This window comes from Pteropus medius, unplaced genomic scaffold (genome assembly GCF_902729225.1).
Source record: "Pteropus medius unplaced genomic scaffold, Ma_sr-lr_union100, whole genome shotgun sequence".
Lineage (NCBI taxonomy): Eukaryota > Metazoa > Chordata > Mammalia > Chiroptera > Pteropodidae > Pteropus > Pteropus medius.
In genome coordinates, this window is record NW_024340696.1 from 11646976 (window position 1) to 11672537 (window position 25562).

Genomic DNA, 25562 nt, shown 5'->3' on the forward strand with positions numbered 1-25562 from the left:
TTCTTCCAGCTTTGAGGGAGGTGCTAGATAAACGTAGGCTAAAGCAACATCTTTCTCTCCTTAGCCAATAACTTGTTTCAAAGGCTGGTCACCATAATGTCTCAATATGACGCCCATCACCAAAGGACGCCTTTCAGGTTTCCCAGAGGACTTATGTCCTTTCTTACTTTGGTTCCTTCTAATGAGCCACTAAATTTGTGTCCATGGATTAGCCCACTAAAATATTTAGTCCCTGCTAATTCTACCAGATTGACTGCCCAATTGTGTCTTAACTAGTTTGATATGTTAATTTTACAAGTGACAAACTGAGCCATCCAATCACGACTGATGGGTTCTTCTCACCAGGAAGATTCCTTCTTAAAAGGAGAACGTGCATTTCTTGCACTGGCAGTTTACAGAGACAGGTGAGTTCCCAGCGCTCGGTACTGACATGGCAGAGTCCACAGTGGACTACATCCTCCTGCATTACCCATTTACCCTCTTTTTAACAGCCACTTGCAGTTCATGGTGTTCACTGACTGTATTCTTACATTAGAACCTGAAATCTTAATTGACTCTTTGATGAGGCTCTTTGGAATAATCCTCTGGATCTTGCACTTCACACTTCATCACATTCATATTGTTTCCTTAACGTCGAAATGTCTTCCCCACCAGATTTTAGACTCTGTGAGTGAAGGGCCTGTATCTAACCCTGGACCCAATAATTATTAGGTAAGACTTTGCTGAGAGACTAATTTTGCAGGCACTTGGGGGTACGCAAGTCTGTAGGGCCTGGGAGATACCTCTGGCAATAAGTGGTAGGAGCCTTCCCAGCTCAGGCACTGGATGAAAGGTTCCTCCTGTGGATATGGATAGGGGAAGAGACTAAAGAAAGCAGGAAGAAAGAATGTGCACAATTCCTTATCCTGGAAGTCTACCAGAAGCCCAACTAATGTCTTATGACCTTGCCAAAAGCAACCAGGGCTTCTAATTACCACAACTGGTTATAACTTGACTTATTATGTCCTTCCTGACATCATTCCCACAGCACCCCTCCTTGATATCCCTAGAAGTTGTCCAGTATGTTGGCCATTGGACCATCAACACCACTTCACTCCATGTCAACTGAGGAGTAAGCTCTTCATCCCAGATGCTTGGAAAGAAAGGCTCGGTCTTGCTCAACTTGTAAAATCTTTCTTTTATTTCTGACTATGCTTTCTTCCTGTCTCAGGGAGTTATCTGGTTGCCTTGTAAATCATAACATTGAAACAAAGGTCATGTTCTGTCTTTACTTGCCTTGCTATATAATGGCACGAACAATGCCAGGCACCTAATAGGTGTTCAATAAAAACTAGTAGATTAAATTAAGTACTAGGACAAAATATAGTCATAGGGGTTAGATAAAATTTAGTGTTTCTTAAAATGAGTTCCATGGCCTCCAAGGACATCCTAGAGTTCTGAGTTAACACTACTACATTCGTCAAAAAATTAAAAATTGAACTACCATTTGATCCAGAAATTCCACTGCTGTGTATTTACCTGAAGAAAACAAAAACATTAACTTGACAAGATACATGCACCCCATGTTCACTGCAGCATTATTTACAATAGCTAAGATGTGGAAACAACCTAAGTGTCCATCAATAGATGAATAGGTAAAGAAGATGTGATATATATATATAATGGAATACTATACAGCCACAAAATAATGAAATCCTGCCATTTGTAACAACATGGATGAAACTTGAGGGCATTATGGTAAGTGAAATAATTCAGATAGAGAAAAACAAATATTGCATGATCTCACTTACATGTGGAATCTAAAAAAAAAAATTACAGAAAACAGAACAGATTGTTGGTTGCCAGCAGAGGCAGGCAGTGGGAGGTGAGTGGGAAGGAGAAGCTGGTGAAGGGGGTTAGAAGGTACAAACTTCCAGTTATAAAATAAACTGAGTCCTAGAGCCCTAATGTACAGCACAGTGATACTACAATACTATTATAGTTAATAACACTGTATCACGTATTTGAAAGTTGCTGAGAGTAAATTTTAAAAGTTCCCATCACAAGAAAAAAATTTTATAACTATGCAAGGTAATGGATGTTAATTAGACTTACTGCAGTGATCACTTTGCAATGTGTATAAATATTGAATCATTATATTGTACCCCTGAAATTAATGTAATATTGTATGTCAATTATACCTCTTTTTTTTTTAATAAAGAACTATATTAGACTCTGCAGAGTTTCCTTTGTTCATAAGTTGGCAGTAATAGTTCTCTAACTCACATTCTTAATAAATGATACGAATTTTTAAAAAGATGGATTCTTGGCACTCTCCACTTAGTTTCCTCTGAAAGTGGCCAGATAGGTCAATTCCTTAACTGTGTGCTACTGAATAGTTTCTTTTACCCATTGGGCTTCATTATCAGTAACAGTACTGATTATGATGCTATTAGTTACAGAGCATACTAGCTCTGCAGTAAGTGACTTCCTTTGCTTGATCCTCAAAACAAGTCTATAAGGGGGACGATCATCACCCCCATTTTGCAGACAAGGAAATGGAAGGAACTTACATACCTAAAATCACCCAGTAAGCAGCACAACCACAGAGCTAAGCTGACTTCTGTCCAACTCCGAAGCCCAAGTTTTTTAAAACTACATTCAGGTAAGTGAGCGGCCAATTCAAATACTCCATCCTTGGGTCTGCTCTTTCTAACTAGAGCTTAGAGCAAGAGTCAGCAAATCATGGTCCACCCAATGGCCCATAAAGCCTAAAATATTTTCTATCTGACCCTGTGCAGAAAAAGTTTGCTGACTTTTGGCTTAGAGGAATGGTAAACCAAATCCCAAATGTTCCATTCTGTTTACTGAGTTCTCTGTAGTACTTGGGACCAAAGGATTCTATGGCTTGTTTTTCATTCATGAAAATATTTTTTCATTGATTTATGTAAATGACCCTAAGTTATGACAGTTAAAAATAAATTTGAAGAAAAAAGAAATGAAAGCTAAAGAGCTGCGGTTCTGAATATTCACCTCCCAGATCACTGCAAGGCTGCTGGTTAACCAAAACCCAGCGAGGCTTTTACCAGTCATGAAGAAGTTGGCCAAGAGGCCTGACCCACTGTAGATAAAGTGCCCACAGGCCCCTCTCTGCCCATGTGGATGGGAGTTTGAGGAGAACATTCTCATCAGCATGCAGCCAAACTGAAAACTAGCTGTTTAGACGGCTGCGAGCCTGCTAAAGCCAATAAAAACAATGACAAAGAGGGTAGTAAGTAAGGCAGTGAGTAACTGTTCATTTTATTCATTGTTTTTAAACGCAGCAAGAGGTGTTTGGTAATCTTTGTGTAAAACAGACATCTGAGTCATCCCAGCAGCAGGGGGTTCTCAAGTCATAAGACACATGGTGCTCCAGAATCAGGTCTTCCTGCCGGCTCAAGACCGTGCCAGGAACCTTAGCAACACTAAGTCACCAGGCGACCTAGTCTGGATCCAAAAATCAATGAACCTTTGTGGTCTGACTCCACTGATGTGCTCAAACTTACTGGGTGTACCATGTGCCTTTCAAGACTGCAGGAGAAGGGCTAGAGGAAACAGCTGCAGATTCCCAAACTGCCACTAGTTTGATGTATGAACTTGTACGTGTGTCGTCTCTTATCTGAGCCTAAGATCCATCTGTAAATGAGGCATTTGCATTGGATAGCTCTGCGGTGCCTCTAACTCTGTGAGTATGTGCAGTGGGTGCTCCACTAACCGTGTAGAAACAATCCTGGAATACATTGCCGACATATTACTCATAATTCATTATAGCTCGTTATCCAATTAGTATTATACTTATCATCAATGTTATCATCGTTATCCTTACTGACAGCATAAATAACAGTAATAGCCAGAATTTATTGAGCACTTTGAATGTGCCAGATGTCATTTGTTGAAGTCTCTGGAACATGTGGGAGAAGATTTTATGCTGTCTTTTAGACCAGGGTTCAGCGAACTGTGGCCATGAGCCAAATCCAGCTGATTGGTTTTGTAAATAAAGTTTTATTAGAACACAGCCAGGCTTATCATTTACCCATTGTCTATGACTGCTTGTGCACTGCAAGGGGAGTTAAGTAGTTGCAGCAGAAACCTTAAAATATATGTTATCTGACCCTTTACAGAAAAACCTTGCTGACTCTCTCATTTAGCCCCTATTCTGCATGCCTGCTGCTCTTGCCTACCTGGTATCCATTTACTACCTTTCTTTTTCTTTTTTTTTTTCAGTTTTTAAAATTAGTTTCAAGTAACAATACATTGGTAAGACATTTACATAGTTTATGAAATGATCTCCCCTGATCCCTATCTTCCCTCTGGCTCTACACCTAGCTATTATGTTACTGCTGACTGCATTCCCTATGCTGTGCTCCCCATCCCCATGACCCTCTATCGACTACTAATTTGTACTTCTTTAACCCTTCACCCCATTCTCCCAGCTCCCCAACCCCGCTCCCCTCTGGCCATCACCAGATTGCCCTCTATATTTGTGGGTCTATTTTCAATTTGTTTGTTCTTTTTTTTCCTTTAGATTCCGCATATCAGTGAAATCATATGGTACTTATCTTTCTCTGTCTGACTTATTTTGCTCAGCATAATCACCTCTAGGTCCATGCAAGTCTTTGCAAATGATAGGATTTCATTTTTTATGGCTGAGTAATATTCCATTGTATATATGAACCATAACTTCTTTATCCAATCTTCTGCTGATGGACATTTAGGTTGCTTTCATATCTCGGCTATCGTAAATAGCGCTGCTATGAACGTAGGGATGTATAGATCTTCACGAATTATTGTTTTGGTTTTCTTTGGGTAAATACCCAGAGGTGCAATTGCTGGGTCAAAAGGTAGATCTATTTTTAATTTTTTGAGGAACCTCCAACTGTTGCCCATAGTGGCTGTACCAATTTGCAATCCCACCAACAGTGTATGAGGGTCCCCTTTTCTCGCTTACTACTCTTTTTGTTCTAGCTTACGGACTTCCCTCAAGGCACCTCCCCTTGGACCCTAGGTTTGGGTGGAGCTGACCATTTGCCCATCTCAGGCCTGGCAAATCAAGATACACCCTCCTCATGACCTCAAACACTCAAGAGTGGGAATGCTAGATTCAGTCCTAAGAATTTTGCCAGAAATAGTTGGAAGAAGCTCTTTTTTGCTGAGGTTTCTTAGCTGCTTGGATGCAAGTCCAGCGCTGCCAAGAGCCTGCATGGAAATGACCTGCCTGTGATTGATGACAAAGAGAAATGGAGAAAGAATGAGCTCTAATAAGATTTTAGCCTCTGGGTCAAACGATGCCTGAGGCTACTTCCAGACTTTAATAAGCCAATATGGTTTCTTGCTAGTTTAAGTGAGATTAAGTTAGGTTTCTATCAATTACAACAAAAAACAAAACAATCTTTTGAAATAAGTGTATTTTCTCCATGAAGATTCACCTGCCAAAGTCACATAGCTAGTAAGTGGCAGAGGTCTACACTGAGTTCTACCAGATGAAGGAACCAGAGTCTAGAACTCTCCAGAAGATCTGGTTAGGACCAGGAAGAGAACTAACAGGTTATTTTCTTGTCTTTGAAAGAAAAACCTTCCAAACCACATCACTGGTCTCTAGAGGATGGCTCTTTGGGGATCATCCTGTTTTCTACTTGTGACTATCCCGTGACAAGGCCCAGTAGAGTACTGGCTTCTCATGTGGTAATTTGGAGGAAGTTGTAGAAAAAGTGGTATCATGGCAACTTTTCAGCCCTTCTTTCTTGCCATTCTTAACTGGGAAAAGGATTTACTGGGGAGAAAGCTGACTGACTTTCCCCTTTGGGGCATACAGTCATCCAGCAATCAAGATTGTAAACAGGCAGTCTCAGCGCAGGGAGGATGGTGGGTCAGGACCCTTCTGCAGCAAGAAATGAGTTAAGGCAGCCTTTGTTGAAGCACAGATTCCATGAAATCTCACCTAACCAGAAGCATCCATCTCACATGGCATCTTCCTATACTCTGCTTTGAAGAGTACAACAGACTCCAAGAGAAAAAGTGTAGCACAGGGTATGGAAAGAAGATCTCTCAGGGTGGCCTTTGGTCTCGGCCTGGCCCTGAAGACACCAGACCCGGACGTCTTTGGAAAGGCCTGAACTCCCTGTTGACTTTAGACCAGTCGGTAGGCAAAGTGTAAAACTTCAAGAGAATGGAACAGAAAACTGGACTGTCAGGCACATTTCTGAATCACTCCATGCCCGTGCCCAGACACACACACACACACACACACACACACACACACACACACACACACACACACACACACACACAGAGCTGCGTTCCATAGGAAGAACATGGATGGGTGGATGGGTCTGGCTTTATAACAGTGCTACTACTCTCTAACTGCATGATCCTCAGCAACTCACTTTCATCCTGAAAGCCTCAGTGTCCTTATGCACACAGGGAGAGAGGATTCTAGGAAAGATTATATTGGATGCAATAATTTCTGCTAAGTGCTTGCCACATAATAGCCGTACTGTCCTTTCTTCTTTCCCCTCTCCTCTCAGCTATTGCAGACATAAGGGAATGCTTTTTAAAGAATTTGATTTAGAAAGACAACATAAACCTCTGTCCAAATGAACTTTTAGACTTCTTAGAAAACTCTGCAGACATTCAAGCGAGACTCAGATCTCTATACTCTTATGTAACAAGTTACATAAGAGTCATCTTATTCCCCCAACATGCCCTCTTGGATTACAATGTGCAGGCCAAGGTCAAAGGAAATTATGTAAGCATAATCCCAGGAAATCAGCAAAGCAGGAACCAGTTCAAGAAGCGAACCAGCAGTATGTTAGCGTAAATCTCTCAGAGGCCAGAAACTGCTAAACGCCATAAAACATGATGAGTACATTTGGTTGAGAGGGAAGAAAATATTTTTTAAATGGTACATCAAGGCGCCAAACAATCTGAATAGAGGCTGAGACTGCAAGAGAGCAGGGTCTTGAAGGTCACCTGCAGCACTGCATGTTAACCTCTTAATTGCTGCCCTCCAGGAAGGTAGGGCAAGGGACCTGAGAGGCAGGGGGAGGGGGAGCAGAGAAATTGAGACTTGAGGCTGGGGCACTTTCCCAACAAGTATAACATTTTTTCAGTGTTTTAAGGACCAGCTGCATATCATCTCTGGAGGAGAGATAATTTCGAAAGAATCCTATTAATGAAAATGTTTGAAACCAGGTCAAAAACCCACCAATATATGAAGCATCGCAAGTAATGCACAAAAAGATTCTCAAGCAGCTTAGAAATCAGGGCAAACAAAACCAAAAGAAATTTTTTGCACATCAAATTGTCAAAATATTTTTTTTTAAGTTGTAACATCTATGATTGGTAAGGACATGGGAAAATTACTGTGGGAGTTAGATTGGTGAGGCAGGGGTGGACAGAGGATTGATTAGGTAGTTCCTACCAAAGTTAAAAGTATTCGATACCCTTTGACCCCTCGAAAATTTTTTTCTTAATATATGTCCTAGATGTGTGTGCACAAAGATGTATATTCTTTGCAGAACGTTTTTAACAGTAAAACCTGAGGAGTTGCCTGAATTCCATCAATAGGGGGCTGGATGAATAAATTCTGATACATTTTGATGCAATGAAAGACAAATGTGCCTGTTAAAAAGATGACGTATGGACTAATGATCGAGATATAGACACATAAAAATTCTATATTTACATGTACATTTACGATGCATGGAGAGAAATTCTAGAAAGAGAAGCAAAAAACTGTTAGCAAGGATTAACTCTGGGAATGGAAGAGGGTTTTAGAGGCAGGTGTATAAAGGGGCTTTTTATATATTTTTGTAGGTTTTGTGGTAGGTTTTAACTTTTAAAACAACGTTATGTTCACGTGTCATGTTGTATAATTAAATTTTATTTTGAGTAATGGTGAATCAGCGATCTAAAATGTTTGGAAGATGACTGCATTTTTTTCATGCAGGAAAATATTAACTTTTTAAAAGAAAAGACTAGGAATCTGTCATCTGTTAGGAAGGTTATCGATAAGGTAATAGGTTCTGCGTGCTGAGTGTACATCCAAGCTCACCCAAATGCAGATATTAACGAGAGAGAATCTGCATCCAAAATGATACTAAGGTTTATGCTCAAGAAACAAAGCAAATAACCTGCCCAGAAGAGACCAGGGTTTATTTCTCTCAGAGGAAACCTGCCTCCCAGAAGAATATGGTACCTTTTATTCTCTCCTTTAAAATTAGATGAAAACAGGGAACCTCTTTCCCTTGTCTTAATTTTTCTTAATTCTACTTTTCCTCAATCAGAAAGAGAGGCAGTTGCCTCCCATTTGCATCGGAGTTCATACATCAGGAAAAAAAGTAGCCCCAAACTGGTCTTGGTCACTTAAATTCAACTCCTGGGACATCTTCTCCAAAATGTAATAATAATTCTAGGATGCAAGTGGGACTTCATCACTGCACTGCTCCGATATATTGTGAGGCCACAAACAAGTCAAAAAATCCATATTGGTACGTCTGTAACAACAGTACCCCATCTTCACATGGGGATAACCCATTATCTGTGCACCGAGATAATAATAATAATAATATCTGTGTGCCAGGATGACCCTTCCATTACACACACACACACACACACACACACACACACACACACAATCTGGTGTATTAAAAGACTGACAAACTTAATGACAGATGCACCAACACTGTAAAAACCTAGAAGGCTTCTGTCACAACATCTACTGCAGTGCCCAGTCGATCATTTCACAGCAGATAAAATATTTTGGAACCAAGGTGCATGGCTGAAAAGTGGCCCCACTGAGCACTCATTTTTTAAAATGTATTTTTTAGATCTGAGGCCGAATATGATCAGAGTTATTAATTTGTTTATGCACTTATCCATTCAGTAGATATTTTCTGAGTATCTACTCTGGGCTTGGCACTGATCTACATGTGACAGATACAGCAGTAGACGTAATAGAGGCTAACATACTAAAGAAGGGAGACAGTAAACAAATGATGTCATGTAGTGATAAGTACTGTAAAAAATAGTGAAGTAATGTAATGGTGAGTGAGATACAGTGATGGGATACTATTTTATATAACATGGTCTGGAGGGTGACATTTATTCAGTGACTTGAAGAAAGTAAGTGCGACCATGTGGGATCTTGGGGGAAAGTGTCTGAGTGGGAACAGCAAGTGCAAAGGCCCTGAGGCAAGAGCGAGCTGGTGAATTCTCGAATAGCAAGAAGGATCTACTCACTACTATGCACAGGCAAAATGCTGTGAGTGAATGCTTGATGGGAATAAGGGACTCTCTCCCTGAAAATGTCATACAGAAACGTTTCCCTTGCAACTTAAGATCCCTAAAGCCCTTTACCCACAGTACCTCGTTAAGAATATCTTACTCCGACCATTGAAGACTGCTGCTTCTGATACAGTATGAGGGCTTCAAAAGGCTGAGTCCTGGCTGCCGGACCTCATGGATTGAAAGAGAAACAAAGAGGAGGCCACATCCATTCCCTACACAATCTGCTGGTTCTGAATTTCCAAAAGAACAGGAGTCCCTGCCCTCAGTTTGTGGGACTGAGAAATTAACCTGAAGCAGTGAAGAGCACAACCCAAGGCCTGCTCACTGCCCTCCCTCTGCACAGGGAAGAGCTTCTTGAGTCCTGAGCACCCTGATTAGATCAGATTCCACAGTGCTCTGAGTTGGAGGTGACCTAGCGGCACTTTTAATCTCCAGAGGTAGTCAGAGAATTGAACCGTTCCATTAGGCTTAGCAGTTCTGTTTCAGACAGAGAGCAAATGACTGACAAGTACTTTGGGTTTGTCTCTAAGTTGAATTTTGAATACCCCAAGAACAAAAAAAAAATTTAATAATAGTACTTCGAAAACACAATAAAGAGGGCAATATAAGCAGCGTGCTGAATCCTAGCAACTCGCTCCACGAGGTTTACTGTGCCTGTTTCTCATTCCCGTTTCACTCATGTTCCCACAGGACTTCCCGTGTCAAGGCCATCACACCCAATAATTCTTGCTAAATACCAGGGTTCCAATTACAGTTTCACCATAAAACACTTCATAAAACGTGTGGACTTTGCTCCTGCTTTTTGCGAACACAGTCGGGCCCTCCCTCCGTCCTCCTCTTGGCGAGGCACAGCACCTTCCTGCTGTCAGAGCTGCCTGCCCCGGCCCTAGGAAAGCTGGCCCTCGCGCCTGCTACCTCACTGCCCCGAGGATTCCATCTGCCTGCGGAGGAATCGCGGGGTGATTTCATTCTCTGATCCCAGCGCAAGACTCGCCAATCATGACACCATCCAGGATGGTTGGCCCCTCCCTGTGAGACTGTCGGGACTGGAAGGGACTAACAGGGTCAGGCTGGGGAGAAGGGAACTGAGGCTTACTTCCCCCCGAATCTCCACCCCTTTGCCCCAAGCGCATTAAGAAATACACACATAGGGCAAGGGGCGGGGGCGGCAGGGTTAACTAGATCTCCTTACCCAACCAGACTCTTTCTTTGTCTCTAAGAAAAAAAGAAATAGTTTTATCGTATTTTTTTCAGATTATATAAATAACATGCACTTCGTTTATAGAAAAATATTTTTTAAAAAATGAAAATCACCAGAAAATTTCAATGTCAGAAAAGTCTCAGTAATACCCAATGTTTGTACCGAGCACTGTTTTCAGTGCTTTACACTCATTTAAATTCATTTACTCATTTAGACCTCATAACCATTGTATAGGGGTGACATCATTTTAAGACCCATTTTGCAGATGGAATAACTGAGGCACAGAGAAATTAAGTAACTTGCACAAGTCTCATAGCTATTTAGCCAAGAATCCGGAATCCAAACTAAGACCCATGTTCTTAATGCATTTTAGTTACGACTGCTATCTATTTGAGGCTCCCAGCTCCTGCACCTCTTCCAGCCAGACTTCCACAGGCTGGTCCTTCTCCTGCCAGCCCTCCAAGCCTTGGTAAGCTTCCCTGAGGACCACATAGTCACCAGAGTCTATAGCAGTCCACTCCGGACGTGTAGAGCATCTAGTAGGCGCATGGGACTATGGGTAGACAATGCCTGGGACCCATCCCTTGACCACAGGGGTTTGATCTAATAGCAGACACATGACCTATAAACCAGAACAACTAACAACAGAAATGATTAAAAATGAATGAGTTCTAGGATTGATTAGCAATATCTGCCATGTACATAAAATTAAGGAGTGGCCACATATGTGCCTATATTTTCCATCCTTGCTTCCAGTAATTTGCAGGCACTTTATTTCTTAGATATAGGCTCATTTAGAGCAGAGGCTATCATGTTTACCTTTGTGCCAGCCTTGTGCTAGGTAGGCACTGAGGAAACAGTGATCGTTGTTTGTTAAATAAATGACCACACTCATTTGTTCCTAAGAAAAATAAAGACAAAGAAGCTGGGTGCTATGAGCTTTAGGCATGCAAAAGTGGCAGAATGGGCCTCTGTTGCTAAAGCCAGCTTCCTATTCGGATTCTGCCTAAAGCCAAAGTGCCAAGGCAGGTCTGGGCTCCACCTGGGTGGAGCTTAGGTCATTCTCGTTTAGGGAAAGTGCACAGCTCGTGGACAGGCATTGCCTGCGGGGGTATTGTTACTAACACAGCTCTTGAATTCTGGAATACATGAGCAGAGCCTCACTAGGAACAGGCCTGTGAAGCTAGACTAACACAAAAACATTCCTCAGGCATCTGCTTTTACAAAAAGAGATATGCAATGCAAAAAACAGAGGTGTCTTTGGCTTGACCTCCCCTGGGGTTGGTGAAAGAACTGTCTGGAATTGGGTTGGGCCAGCAGACAGTAATTTCTGAGAATTTCCCCCTTCATTATTTATTGATGAACGAACCTAATATGTCTCTTTGCTATTCCTCAACCCTCAGCAAGGTGCTTCATATGTAGCCTTGGTTTTTCTCCTCTATGAAACGAAAGCCCTGAAGGGGGCTCACCTATGCAAAGGGCTCACTCAGTACAGTGCCTGGCAGAGGGCGAATACTCATTAGCTATCTGCGAGGATGTGCCAGGAGATATTGCAGGTTGACTATTGACTTTCGAGAAATGCGGACTGATAATCAAAGGACAGAAGGACATCTCCCAGGCCCTGGAGGCTGAGTGAGCCTTTAACTCATTATCTCTTCTTGTTCCAGTTCCTTATTTACGGATTAAGAAACTAAAAACTCTCTCCTTCTACTTTGTCTTATCTTGCAGGATGTAGAGGGAGAAAGATGGTATCAACAGTTATCGAGCATCTATTTACGTGGACTCCAGCATGGTGATAGGCACATCACAGGCTTTACCTCTTTTAATCCTTACAAAAACCCGAAAGGTACAAATGTTTATCCTGGATTAAGAGAGAAGTGAGAGAGGTCCTGTAGCTACTAAATCGCAGAGCTGTGCTTCTAGTCCAGGTCTCTCATGCTGCTTTCTGCCTCCCGGCTTGAGCCAGACCTGAACCCCAGGCGCCTGAGGTTCCTCCCACAAATGCAAGAAGGTCTTATTCCAGTTTTTCTACTTGAGGCCCTAAGAAGCTTGGCTGAAGCAACAAGCCTTTCAATGGTTTATTCCAAAACTCCGAGCTGCTCTGTCAAGCCTGATTGGGAAGATGACTGGCTGGGGCGAGAGTGTCTCTGCCAATAGAAGGAGCCTTAAGATTCCATTCTTTGACCGCCCTACGCCTTGAACCCACCATCTCTCTCAGAGAGCATACTAAAGCCACCAACATTTTTATTTCCTTTTAAAGATTTTCTTACAGAGTGACCCATCTACCCACTATCCTCATATAATGGAATCAGCTGAGCCAGTCTTTGTTTGTGAAATTAATCATAATAATATACTAATGATCATTAATATCTATTGAGTACTTAACCCCAATGAAATAGATACTACCATTAGTTCCATTTTATAGATGGGAAATGGATGTTTAGAGGTTTGGGGAGGTTAATCAAAGTTAGGCAAGTGGTTAGCGGCAGAGACAGAATCCAAACTAGAAACACTTTCCTTAGATGCCCGCACTCCACTCACTGTCCAGGGCTTTCCCCGGGGAGAGTGGGGTAGCTTCCCATTCCTTCTCCATCTCCCTGAATGACCGGCACACCTCCTCTCTCTCAGATGGCACATCAGTCCCTCTAAGACCAGAGTCTGTCTGAAGAACACTCCAGACCAGAGCATCTTCCTACCCATGTGGACATGTGTAACAACCAGTCCACCTACTCAGTCCTGGGCACAACAGGGTTAATGAGCTAAAAATGGTCTGGTTTTCAAGTGATACGTAATGACCTCATGAGATACATCATCGTGAATACTTTGTACATTTAAAATGCAAGACAGAAAACTGCATATGATGGCAATTTTATAAAAATTGGACATTGCATCAAGATGCAAAAACAAAAGCTATGAATGGTTTCTAAGGGCTGTTTGGAACGTTAAGATGATAGCTAGTTGGTTTTTATTTCCTTATTGGTCCTTTTTTTTCTTTATGTTTAAACTTTCAACAACAAACACAAATTAACCTTTATAATAAGAAAGAAAAAAGTTGCAAAACTAAATTGATTGACCACAGAAAGTATCTACATTATTCAGAGTAAAGACAAAGAACTACTTAATCTGTAAGTAACTGGCACAGGTTCCCTCACCTTGCTTCCTACACATTGTGCCCTGGTTAAATATTTACACCTCCATTTAGCACTACTCGGTTTTCGAGTCTGCCTCTGATGCTGAGAGAAGAATGCCAGTGCTGAGAGTGAATTACCTTAACCCGTCCATAGCCCTTTTCCAGTCCAAGACACAGCCTTCTGCAGAGGGATGGTTTAATTACCGAAAGCTCTGTGACGCAGTCAGCCTATTTTTGGCTGGCAGGCAGGGCAGGTTAGCTCTTTATCCACTCCTGCCTTGGCCAAGCCTCAGAGGTCACAGAGAAGGCATTTTCATCCTGTCCTGGTGCCAAACCCGTCTTTCTAGAAGCCACGCCAGTGCTGCCTGCTGAGAAGCCAGCCAGGCTGCAACTCATTTCTCCAAAAGTCTGGCACAATTTCTCTTCCTAATATTGTCACCCCCAGCTAGAACTGTAAAATGTCTCAGAGTGTGCTGTACTCAAGCAGAGGGAGTTCGTTTCGTAATACACCTTAATGGACACATTTCACCACAAGGATTAAATTGAGATGGTTGGGAGTGAGCTAATGCTACGGTGAAACTGCACTGCAGAAGAAATACATTGGAATTCAGGGGAATTCAGATGAGTGATCTGGGTAGGAAAAGGGAAAAGTCCGAGCATGAAGCAAGAAGTCCTACAACGTATTAGAGAGACCATGAAATGAAATGATGGCTGATCAAGAGACTATCCCAGCTAGTAGGAGTGGCCAAGGGACCTTCAATAACAATGATGATAATAATAATAGCAATAACAATAATATTGATAGTAATGAAAGCTAACATTTACAAAGCGCTTACTACGGGTATCCTTCCAAGCACATTATATCCACAACAATCCCGTGGGGTAGGTTCTACTCTTATTCCCATGTAATAGGTAGAGAAATGGAGGCACCAAAAAGTAAAGTTGTCTGCCCAAAGTGACATCATAAGTGGCATACAGAACTGGGTTTTGAAAAATCTCAGCCTGACTTCAGAAACTTTGTTCTTAACCACTTAAGAACAGAAATGGCAAAGTTTCCCTTGCATTCCATTTGCTATTTTGTCCTGCCGTGCAAGCCATCCACCTTCCTTGGCTCCTCAGACATTCAGTAATATCTGCCATGTCCACAGCCTTGAGGCTGTGGCACTCTGGCAAGTGGGGGATGAAAAGGCTTCCGGGGAGGAAAGGCGGGGTAGAAAGCAGCCTGAGCAAAAGGCAACAGGAGAACAAGAATTCAACAGAGGCTAAACTCAGGATGGAAAGTGCTTTGGAGAAATACAAGCCTCCAGGAATCCCTGGAAACGCAAAGAGAGGCTCAGCACTCTCCCTGAGTGTGACGTGGGACTTCAAGTTGATTTCATTTAAATCATAAGGGACAGTAGGATCCTGTGCCAAACTAGCAGAGTTGTGAAATTTCAAGACTGACATTTGAATTTTGATACCTTATTTCCTTGGTTCTAAGATGTGCCTTTTAGTAAAACATTTTAACATTTCTGACATTGGGATACACATTATACTTAGTATATACATCTATTATGGTGTTTCTCTTTCTACTTGAAAAACTATTATTAATTGTTCAGCTTACAACCAAGGGCGATTGAGAACAGAGTAAATGCAGCTGCTTAAGGACCTTTTGAGAGAAGCAGATGAAGCTGCTCTCTTGTTCACTTGTCTCTTTACCAGTAAGGTTTCCACCACTCCAGCAGTTTATCCAACGTGCAGATGCAATGTCCACCTCTGCCTGCTCACTCCTGCTCATCCTTCTGATCTTGGCTCAAACACTGCTTCCCCTGGGAAGCCTCCCTGACCTAGCAGATAGGGTCTAATTCTCCTGTGGGGCTGTGTGATGGATTAATGTCCACCATCCCCCACTAGACTGCATCTCATGAGGTCGGGATTAGGTTGTTTTTTTTTCTCACTCTTACATCAACAATTAAAGGCACAATATGAATTTCACTATTTTTTTGCTGTATGAATAAATTTGAGTCTCCAACACAGAGTTAGAAAACAAATGATCGATTCCTATTTCAGATGATCAAAAGTTCCTTTCAATAATCCGTGGCAAACATCAATGACAACAGAGTGGATATAAGCTAGTCCTTCAGAAGAGAAGAAAGTCTTGTCATCTGTCTATCATCACTGGACCATATTGATGTATAATCCACTGCATGTTAAATAATAGTTAGGCTTTATTATTATTTGCGCCTTTTACTCTACTGGCTCCTGGTGACTCCTTCTTATTTCTGTTCATTAAAGCCAAAGCCTCACTTGAAAGGATGTTAAGTAGGGAACATGATTGCAATGCTTAATGCAATATTAATATACATTGTAAACTTGAGGAAGGAAGAATTCAATCAAGGTATGAGAATAGTGATACAGGTTGTTATTATCAATATTCTTTAAATTCCTATAATCCTACGAACCATTGAGAAAATTTTCACACCTAGAAAGATCCTTAGAGATGCTCGGGTTTGGCCATTTTGCAGATGAAAGGACAAAAGGCACAGGTCAGTTACTAGAGGTCAGAGATGTCTTATTGGTGGCATACTGGGACAGGAGACCTAGAATAAAAAAAGCTTGAGGCCAAAGGCTCTGTATTGGCCCACTTCTTCAGGCATTTTTTGCTTTTGCCTTAACACAGTGGCTCTCAATCAGGAACAATTTTGTAATATCTGCAGACATTTTTGGTTGTCACAAGCAGGAGACGACCAGGATGCCACTGCAGGATAGTCAGGGAAGCTGTTAAACATCTCCCACAACAAAGAATTATCTGGCCCCAAATGCCAATAGTGCCAAGTGGAGACACCTGCCCAACCATCAGAGAAGGCAGAAAGACCCAGATTGAGTGCTGGGCAGCTCTTCACACTTCTCACCCCTAACCACCGCATGCCACCCACTCCCCACCACCCACGACACATCTACGGTTGTGCGTCAGATGCCAAGGTACTTGTCTACCCCAACACATACATAAATACATACCTGAAGACAAGCCCAGCCCCACCAGAAACATGCCATATATTCCAGGAGCAGAAGTTTTACTCAAAATTCACTGAATTGCCTAGCTTCTAAAATATACATTGTCTTCATATTTTAAATTTCTGAAAATGGAATGTGTTATATTTAGTGTAGTTTTTTCCCCAAAAAAAATGCTTGAAGTCAATGGAAACACAAATGATTACATGATAGAATCAGAAACCTGATAGCTTGAAAAATAACATAACACGTAGAAATAAACACAAATAGATGATGGAGTGTGATGTAAAATGTGCTTGAATTCCAAGGACAAAAACACAAGGCTTCAAAGAATTCTCCTATGTGTAGGCTCCTTCGGCCAGTGTGGGTCCACACTTTATCTTGTTGGTAGACGAGTTCAAAGTGTAGACGTTACTCTCAAGACGAAAAAGGAGTAGTGGCCAGAGTCTGTGACCAATCCTGGTGGGCTCACTTTTAAACCTCAGCATCCTGGAGGCCTAATCGCCCTTCTCCGGGCCCTCGAAGCCTTCCCTCCTCCCACATCTCCATTCCGTCATCCCCAGGGTACCTTCTCTGTTCCCTCCCATAACTAGCATCATTTCCATTGATTAGGAAGCACTTGGGGGCACACGGAGACTCACTGAGAGAGAAGTGCCAAGTGGTCCTGCCTGCTGACCAACTTGTTTCTCTCTTTGGGTGGCACAAACCAGCAGGCAGTGGTCAACACATCGGCTTCGGAGTGAGTGAGGCCCGGCACAGACCCAGACTCAACACCATCGCTGACTATACCCTCGGACAAGCCAGGTAATTCCGCAGGCCTTGGTTTTCTCATATAGAAGGTGTCAAGGGATGAATAACAGTCCTGCCCACTACAGAATTACTTTTTCTCTGTAGGTAGAAATAAAATAATCTTGTGAAATACATGATACATGGCCATCTGCCCATAACAGTTGGTTTTGTCTTCTGAGCAGGTCATAAGATATCCAGCCACAGTGATTCTAAAGATTCCATAGCCTTGTCCTTAGGCTGAATGGATTGAATGCCATCACATGCACCTAAGTTGGGGGAGCCTGTGACTTTTTTCCAAATTTATCCTTACAAAGCTATAATCAACCCATCAATACCACAAATTGATTTTTAACAAGGATATTATGGGCACGTGTTGCTTTGTTCTATAAAATTTACAAGGATACAATCCTTGACACCCTTCCGGTGTCCCTGGATCGTAGAAAGACTCAGTTGGAGAGAATTCATTAATATCTGTGAGTTTTTTGCACCTGCTAAGATGGCTAAGGTTCCAGGCACCTCCAGGGCCTACCTAAAACTCAGGGCGGGATGCCCTTGGTTGGGATGTGGGCGGAAATGGGGTATATTCCAAGACGGCCACTCCTCGTCAAGAACATACTAAATCTTTTCTCTCTGGGGCAACGAAATTCAATCTTCTCCATCATTTGGAAGGAAATTGGTTCTGAAGGTCTAGAATATGACTTTTCTCTTGTTTAGGCTTGTCTAGAAACATTTAGAGCAAGTAGGCGAATAGCACTGAGAGCTGTGAAATTTCTGAGAATTTGGGGAGATAAAAAAAAATGGAAATGGGAGAAACCTTGCTCTCTCAGAACTTTTCCCAAGTATAAAGTCACTATGGTCACTTTATTACAGAAGCAGAAACTAATTTTCTAGTAAGATATTACATATATATGTTATTAAGTATTGTTTATTCAGGTAATAATTAACTTGTTACTCATTTAATTCACATTTTTATTGCAAGCATTGTATATATCTCTTGTTATGAAAAGATAAGAGTTTTAAAAAGTCAATTCAAACCTATTTAACTTAGTTTGAGATCTCTATTACGTTGGCAAATATAAATATAAAGACAGGAGTGGAGCTTTGTGCAAATGAATATATTTGGAGATCATGAGTGCCTATATCATTGGGTCTAGTTTTTCTAGAAATAGGTAACAAGTATTATAAATCTGTTTATATTCATGGACCTGGTAACCCTGTCTTTGGAATATGGTGCATGGAACAATCTCTAGGGAAAAAAAAAAAATCAGTTCAGGCAAAGATGATCATTTGCAGCACCATTTATAAAATAAGGAAATTGGAAATAACCCAGTTCAATCACCGCAAAAAGGTTAAGCAAACAATGCCACAGCAACAGTAAAGTATCACAGAGTTTAAAATGACATACTTTCTCATCCATATTTCCATATGGCAACCTAGTGCATACTCACAAAGCGGGTCCTTTACATAGCCACACAATATACGAGTGGACATAAGAAAGGAATTCAGAATAAGAATTTATAGTGGAAAGGTTTAAGTTCTTTTTCTTGAAAAAAGGAGGGAGTTGGCAACCTAAAAAGCAGATATGAGACTATACAGTATGTAACATGATCTCAAATATGTATTGTCATATAACTAGAAGCAGCTGCATTTTAATAGTAATTATCTCTGGCTAACGAAATTGCAGGTTCCCCTTATACTTGTTAATATTTTAATAATTCTTTCCAATGAGCATGTAGAACTTTTATAATCATAATATTAATAGCCTTTTCAATAACTAAAACTATAAACAAATGAACTTTAAGGAATTAGTTTTAAACAGAGAAGAAATGGCCTAAAATGGGAGCAGAATAGGTCATTTATATTATTGTAAAAAAGATCATTAGGCTTTTCACAGCTTCGTGTCACCATAGCTCCGAGCACATGCAGAAAGCCTTTGCTCAAAATCCAACTTTTCCACACTTCAGTTATGCTTTCTGATTACTTCAATCATTGCTATCCGCAGTTTCTGCTTCATTTGAATTATTTTTTTACCACCTTTCTGAGCTTCTAAAAACAGAAAGCAACATGTAAAAGGCTAGAATATTTCAATATTATCTCAATTCTAGTAAACCCTAAAACTGTACCTAAAACATACTGAACACTCAACAGATATGTACTGAAGGACTGAATGAACATTAACCATTTTCTTTCCAATTCTTGGGGGATAAAAGGAGGAATTTGAAGGGAATAAAGAACAGAGGAAGCTGATGATCTTTGTAACATCCACACTGTGTGTTGTAGGAGGAAGGAATTATGCTTAATAGGGTCCCAGAGTAGAACATGGGACCAAATATCTCATGTATCTACCAATGTCAGAAAATAACTTCCTACCATAAAAACCAAACCTATGGGCTTTCCCACTGTACCAAGCACAGGTAACAATGCAACATCACTTATACTTTTGCTTCTGAATCCACATTGGACAGCTTTTGCAGCAGGGTTAACTGGCTGACAATACAATCTTAGTGTAGTCAATTACATCAGCCTGCACTCACAAGTGCAAATACAATTATTACACAACAGGTAAACGGCAGAGCTGGGATTCATGATTTTTATCTGGACCAATTTCTTCAGCGGTGATTGCAAAAGACATTAACATCAGAACCTCTAGAAAGAGTCTGGGGTTGAATGCAGAAGACATGCTTATTAAGGATGATGTCTCCTATTTCTTTATGCGTGTTTAAGATCTTCAAGATGCAATCACACATGATGCTCTTGGTACAAGGTACAGTTTTTCCAATTCATCACTAACATCTTATTAATTAAGCAATCATCAGAAGGGGGAAATTCTATATAGAAAAATGTGAATATCATTGTACTCATTCATTGATTCATTCAATACATATTCATTAGGAAGCATATCACATGCCTTATTCATCATAAGGCACTGGGATGTGGCGACCTACACATTTTATTCACCATCCTGAGACATTTCAGAGCCAAGTGTTTTTCAGATAAGCATATGTGCTTCCCAATTTTTACTCTTCTTTCTCTGAACCTTCACATTTCTAGGGAAGACCTGATTCACAGGAGGAAGTTCACATTACTTCAGCCTCCAGGAAAAGCAAGTGTCTTTGCCAAATAGCAAAATAGGCTCTAACGAGTATTTTATAGTAATCTGCTATTCCACCTTTTCATTTCTCCTCTTTCTCCAGGAATATTAGGGAATTCCTTCCTTCTCATGGCCCCTCACAGCCCCGCCACCCGCCCCTCCCGGAATTTCTGACCTGATCATTCTCTCTTCTCCGAGAACGCACTGGCCACCGTGCAGTGCTGGAACGAGCTCTGTCTTCCATCACTGTCTTGTACGTCGGAGGAAAACCTGTCAGGTGCTTTAAAGTTTACCTAGCAGTGTTTTGATGTCAGAGAAGTGACAAAGTCTACTGACTATTGTCATTGGACAGAAGAGCTCAAGGCCATTAAGTGTTTTTTTGACCCTTGTGTAACTATGGGAGTTAAAGACGTCATGGGGATCATCATAGGCCTTTGATGTCCCTTTACTCTCCTTAAGCAAGAACTATGTGTTTCCTTCCCAGGTTTTGTGAATTTCCACTCAGCTGTTCTGGCAGCTCACTAGTGCGCCCCTGAACCAGTCACTCTGTCACCAGATGATCCTGCTGTGGCACTTACCTTGATTCCTCTATCACCATCCTTCCAGCCACCCATGATCAATAATTAACCATTCTATCCCTGGTAGCCTTGTTCTCTGACATTTAGCCCGGACTCATCAAGGCACTTGGTCTTTAACTTCTAATTCTCAATGTAAATGAAAGGAACCCTTTGCTTTTAACGTCAGAGATGTTCGAGCCTTCCAATCCTTTCTCTATGCTTCACTTCTCAATGTTCTATAACTTAATTTAGTCATAGATTCTGTCAAGGGACCTCTGCTTTGTTTTCGAATTAAATGTAAAATGAAATACCAACTTACTGTCTTGAGGTAGATTTGAACACCAGTCCCTATGTCACCTTCAATGGCTTCCATGGACAACCACACCATTTCTCGGAAGGTGTCCCTCAGAACCCTAACATCCCAAAGGATTCCTGGATACAAAGGTTAAGGGGCCAGATAAGATTGGAAAGAGCTTCCCACCCTTGAAGGCTCACAATGCGTATTAGTGTATTAAAGGCTTTGAGAAGTTCAGGAGGAATGAAAAGTGCTCAACATGTTTTATGTTGTTTATTTTTCTTACATAAGAACTATATACATATTATATATTTAATGATCCCAAGAACACACTCTGGGAAGCAATGATCTGCTATCTAAAGACCAACAGGGCCCTGAACCTGTGCTACACAGCTGGACCTATTTTTGTGGTAGGGAGGAATAATTAAAGGCTTTTTGTCAAAGATTAGTAGGCTATAGCCTGCCTTGAATTATTAATCTGACCAAAGTGGTTTAGTAGAAGGAATTGAGGTTCAGTTCTTAGGTAGGGTAGGTGGCAGTGGGGGAGAGGACAGGTAGCTATCTGAACCATCATCTATCCCAGGCAGCAGACATCCAGGATGTTTTGCAGGTGAGCTGGTATAGAACTCCCTCATGATAGGGCCTTTACAGGATCCCCATATCCTAAAGTCTTAATCCACAGGAGACACCCCTCACTGTATTTCTGGCTTTTTTCATAAGCTGTCTCTAGCCCTACTGTGAGCCATTTTAATCCCAATCTGAAATTTTCACAGGAGCTATTGAATCTGGGAAAGGATTATATTTTATTTTTTCCTAATTGCAGCCATAGATAAATATGTAGCATGCAGTGAACATCTTTTGGAGCTTCACCCAAGAGTTCAATCCTATTTCTACCACTCATGAGCTGTATGATGGGCAGAACACTTAACAACTCTGAACCTCAAATACTTCATTCATAAAGAGGGGTAATAATAATAATATCTTATAAGATTGTTGTGAAAATTACCAGTCAATATGTATGAAAGTACTTAGAGCATAGATACATGCAATGCATGGAAACTGTTATTATATGTTCATTCCATAATATTGGTCGAGAAAAATAGTCATTGCCTCTTGAGCCTTTACTGCCCTTTGAGCAATTTTTCTACTGAGAGTTGCCATTGGAAGCCATGGCAAATCCACAGCAAACTGGATTTTCAGGTATTATGATCCCCTTGGCAGCCTGACTACATTCAAGTTCTGGTTACAGCATCTACATCCTCTTCTGGTGACATATGATACTAGCTATGCTTCATCGAAGACTACTTTGTGCCAGGAACATTCTCAGTGTTTCCCATGTGTTTGGCTTGTTTAACTCTTTTAACTCTAGGAGGGAGGAACTACTATTGCTCCCATTCGTAGACAAGAAGAAAGCACAGAGAGGCTGAGTAACTTGCAAGTTCACACAGCGGCTCAATGGCAGAGCTGGGATCCAAACCCTCAAAATTGGATTCGTGAGTCCCTGCCCAGAACCATCTCACTACACTCACAGACTCTCCCTGGAGGGGCTTACTCTCTCTCTAAAAAAGGGGCAATGTGAAGTATGAGTATGCGAGAAGGGGTAGAAAGTAGAGGAGGCAGAGATGGGTATGGGTGAAGCACAGAGAGTAAAACCATCTTTTGGGTGTTGTACAGAGCCAACAACCAGCTAATCATTTAGTCAGGCCTAGCCCGAGCAGCACTCACATTTTGCCCCAGAATGTTCTGGAGTTGCTACAGACCTGTGGATGTCGGAGTAGGAGGCAGACAGCAGGCTGCTGCCCGGCAGTGTGGAAGGGGGCCCAGTCGGAGCCTGGGACATAGCTAATGACAGCAAAGCTGCTCCAGGTGCCTCTTTTTCTGGGTTACCAAAAGTTTTGTCGTTTGTAAAATAGGAGCTCATAAGAAGGTTTCAAATATCATTTGGGATACAGTACCAGAGGGTGCCTTAATAACCCTCCAAGCTGTGGAATTTTAGGATGTCAGTACCCCCAGGGACATCTCCAACAGATCTGGCTCCATATCAAAATGACAGCAGAAGAACTAACATTTAGAGTACTTTCTATAAGCCAGGTGCTATAGGCTGAATTCTTCCAGCAACTTTCTGCTCAGATTATTATCTCCACCTTAATGATTAGGCATAGAAAGGAAAAGTAACTTGCCCCAAGACACGTGATCATCAAAAACTGGAGCCAGGACCTGAGCCAAAGATGAGAGAAACTCACATCCAGGTATACTCTCTGCCCTCAATAGGTGGTATTTGAACAGGAAGAGCATCACACTTTTTATTCACTGATTCATTTCCATTAAAGTCCCTAGGACGAGCCTGAAACGCAGATCAGGTCTGTGCCCTCACCAAGTTATATTTCCCATTCCTGCTAAGAGAGCCGACTATAGATGAGAGCTTAGCAAGTGTACAGACAGATGGAGGGCATCCCTCAGACACTGAGACCCCCACCACTCTGTATACAGAGGCTGGATTTAAAAGGAGTCTTGGAACAGACTCTGCTCTCTCACACTGAGAACACCATATGTGTCCTCAACACAAAGGGAGAGAAGACAAACTCTCCGCTGTTCTGGAGGGGTGTTCAGCAGGCTGGCAAACAAACTCCCAGCATTTTCTTTCAATAGCCTGGGGGTGGGGCGGGGATGGGGGGCTGCTGTGGGGAGATTTAAGCAACTAAAAGTTTCCCTTTGTGTGGCTCTCACAGACATTTCTGGAAGGGCTCAGTTTTGGGTGATTCATCATCTGAGCAAGTAGGCTCGCACTGAGAAGCCAGCCTGGATAGTGTGGTTAAAAATAAATCTCTGCTCACCCATTTTCTTATTAATATTCTGTATGTGTATTAAGGACCTTCCGCCAGCAGTGAAAAAAGTTCATGTTAGCCAACAGTTGCTACCCTGGCTTCAACAATTTGGTAAAAGTAACTCTATAACTAAGCCCTTGATTTCTATTCAAAAAGTGACAGGGAAACACTAAGTCCTAAACAATCCAGGAAAGTGATTACTTGCTCAGACAGTCAGCCAACGTTTTGAGTACCACTCACCAAACCGTACATATCCCTATGTGCCTCAGTTTCTTCATAAATAAAACAGAGATAATCACGACACCTATTGTACTCATAGGTTAATACATACACTTACGATGGATGATGCCTGGAGCACAACATACACTCAGTACCAGTGAGCTATCATTATGCAAACTCAATCTGTTTCATAATATTCATGGTAATGATTAACTGTCACTTAATCCTCTCTTACTGTATGCCAAGCACACAGGGCTAAGCTTACAGACACAGCATGATTTAGTCTTCAGGACAACTCCATAAAGAGGGTAGTATATCCATTTTACCGATGAGAAAATAAAGAGTCAGGGAAGTCCACACCTGGTGCATGGCAGAGCAGGGCTGGAACCCAGATCTGTCTGAACTCACAACCCACGCTATGTAATCTCATTGTCTGCTTAGAGCGAGACTATGAGGCTGGCACGAGAGAGAACTTGATGATCCCTGTTTAACAGGCGAAGAAACTGAGGCAGAGAGGTTAAATGATGAAACCACACTCAGTTTTCTTTGCATAATACTGTGCGACAAACATCAAAGTGGGCAAGACAGGAAATGATACTGAGGAAGACCTAAGAAATAACTGGCCTTCTCCTTTAACAAAAATAATAGAGCATTTATGGATAATCTCTCATAATCAATAAAATGTATGATATTTAACATAATAATAAAAGCCATTTCTGGTCTCTCTGGGGGTGGGCTGTATTCACACCATTTGGGCACCTCCTCTAAGCACCCCCAAAACCCTCGTCATTGCTTCTTACACATGATCAATCACATGGTAAAGCTGATTTTACTCATCCTGCAACCTGGCCTTTTGAGTGTGAGAGGTTCTGAAATCAACATTTCCAACATCAACTATTACAGCATTCCCAGGTCTCCACAATCATCAAAGATTACATTTAACTTCTACTTGTGGTATCGTTCATCTGGAAAACTTCTCTTCATCCTTCAAAACCTTGCCCAGCTGTCTCTGCCTCAATAAAGGTTTCCCGAACCATCCCCACCCCTCAACAGAATGGATATTTCCCACTCCTGAATTATTTCTGCTTCCTTTACATATTTCAAATTGTTGCGATACAAAGTGACTTGCCATTATAGTTTATATGTCTGTCTGTCTCT

At 41.6% G+C, this 25562-nt stretch overlaps 1 protein-coding gene across 6 annotated transcripts in view; it reads right to left on the bottom strand.

Moving 5' to 3' along the window:
* Nucleotides 1-25562, bottom strand: part of SLC1A2 (solute carrier family 1 member 2) — a 139440-nt gene that overhangs the window by 69825 nt on the left and 44053 nt on the right. Inside the window, exon 1 of one of the 6 annotated variants that reach the window (XM_039867040.1) lies at nucleotides 13776-13867. The exons of the other annotated variants lie outside the window; for them this stretch is intronic. Coding sequence (XP_039722974.1) covers nucleotides 13776-13789 — 14 coding nt within the window. The 5' untranslated portion in view covers nucleotides 13790-13867. Of the gene's footprint in view, nucleotides 1-13775; nucleotides 13868-25562 lie in introns of those variants that run through there. 6 annotated transcript variants of the gene reach the window in all.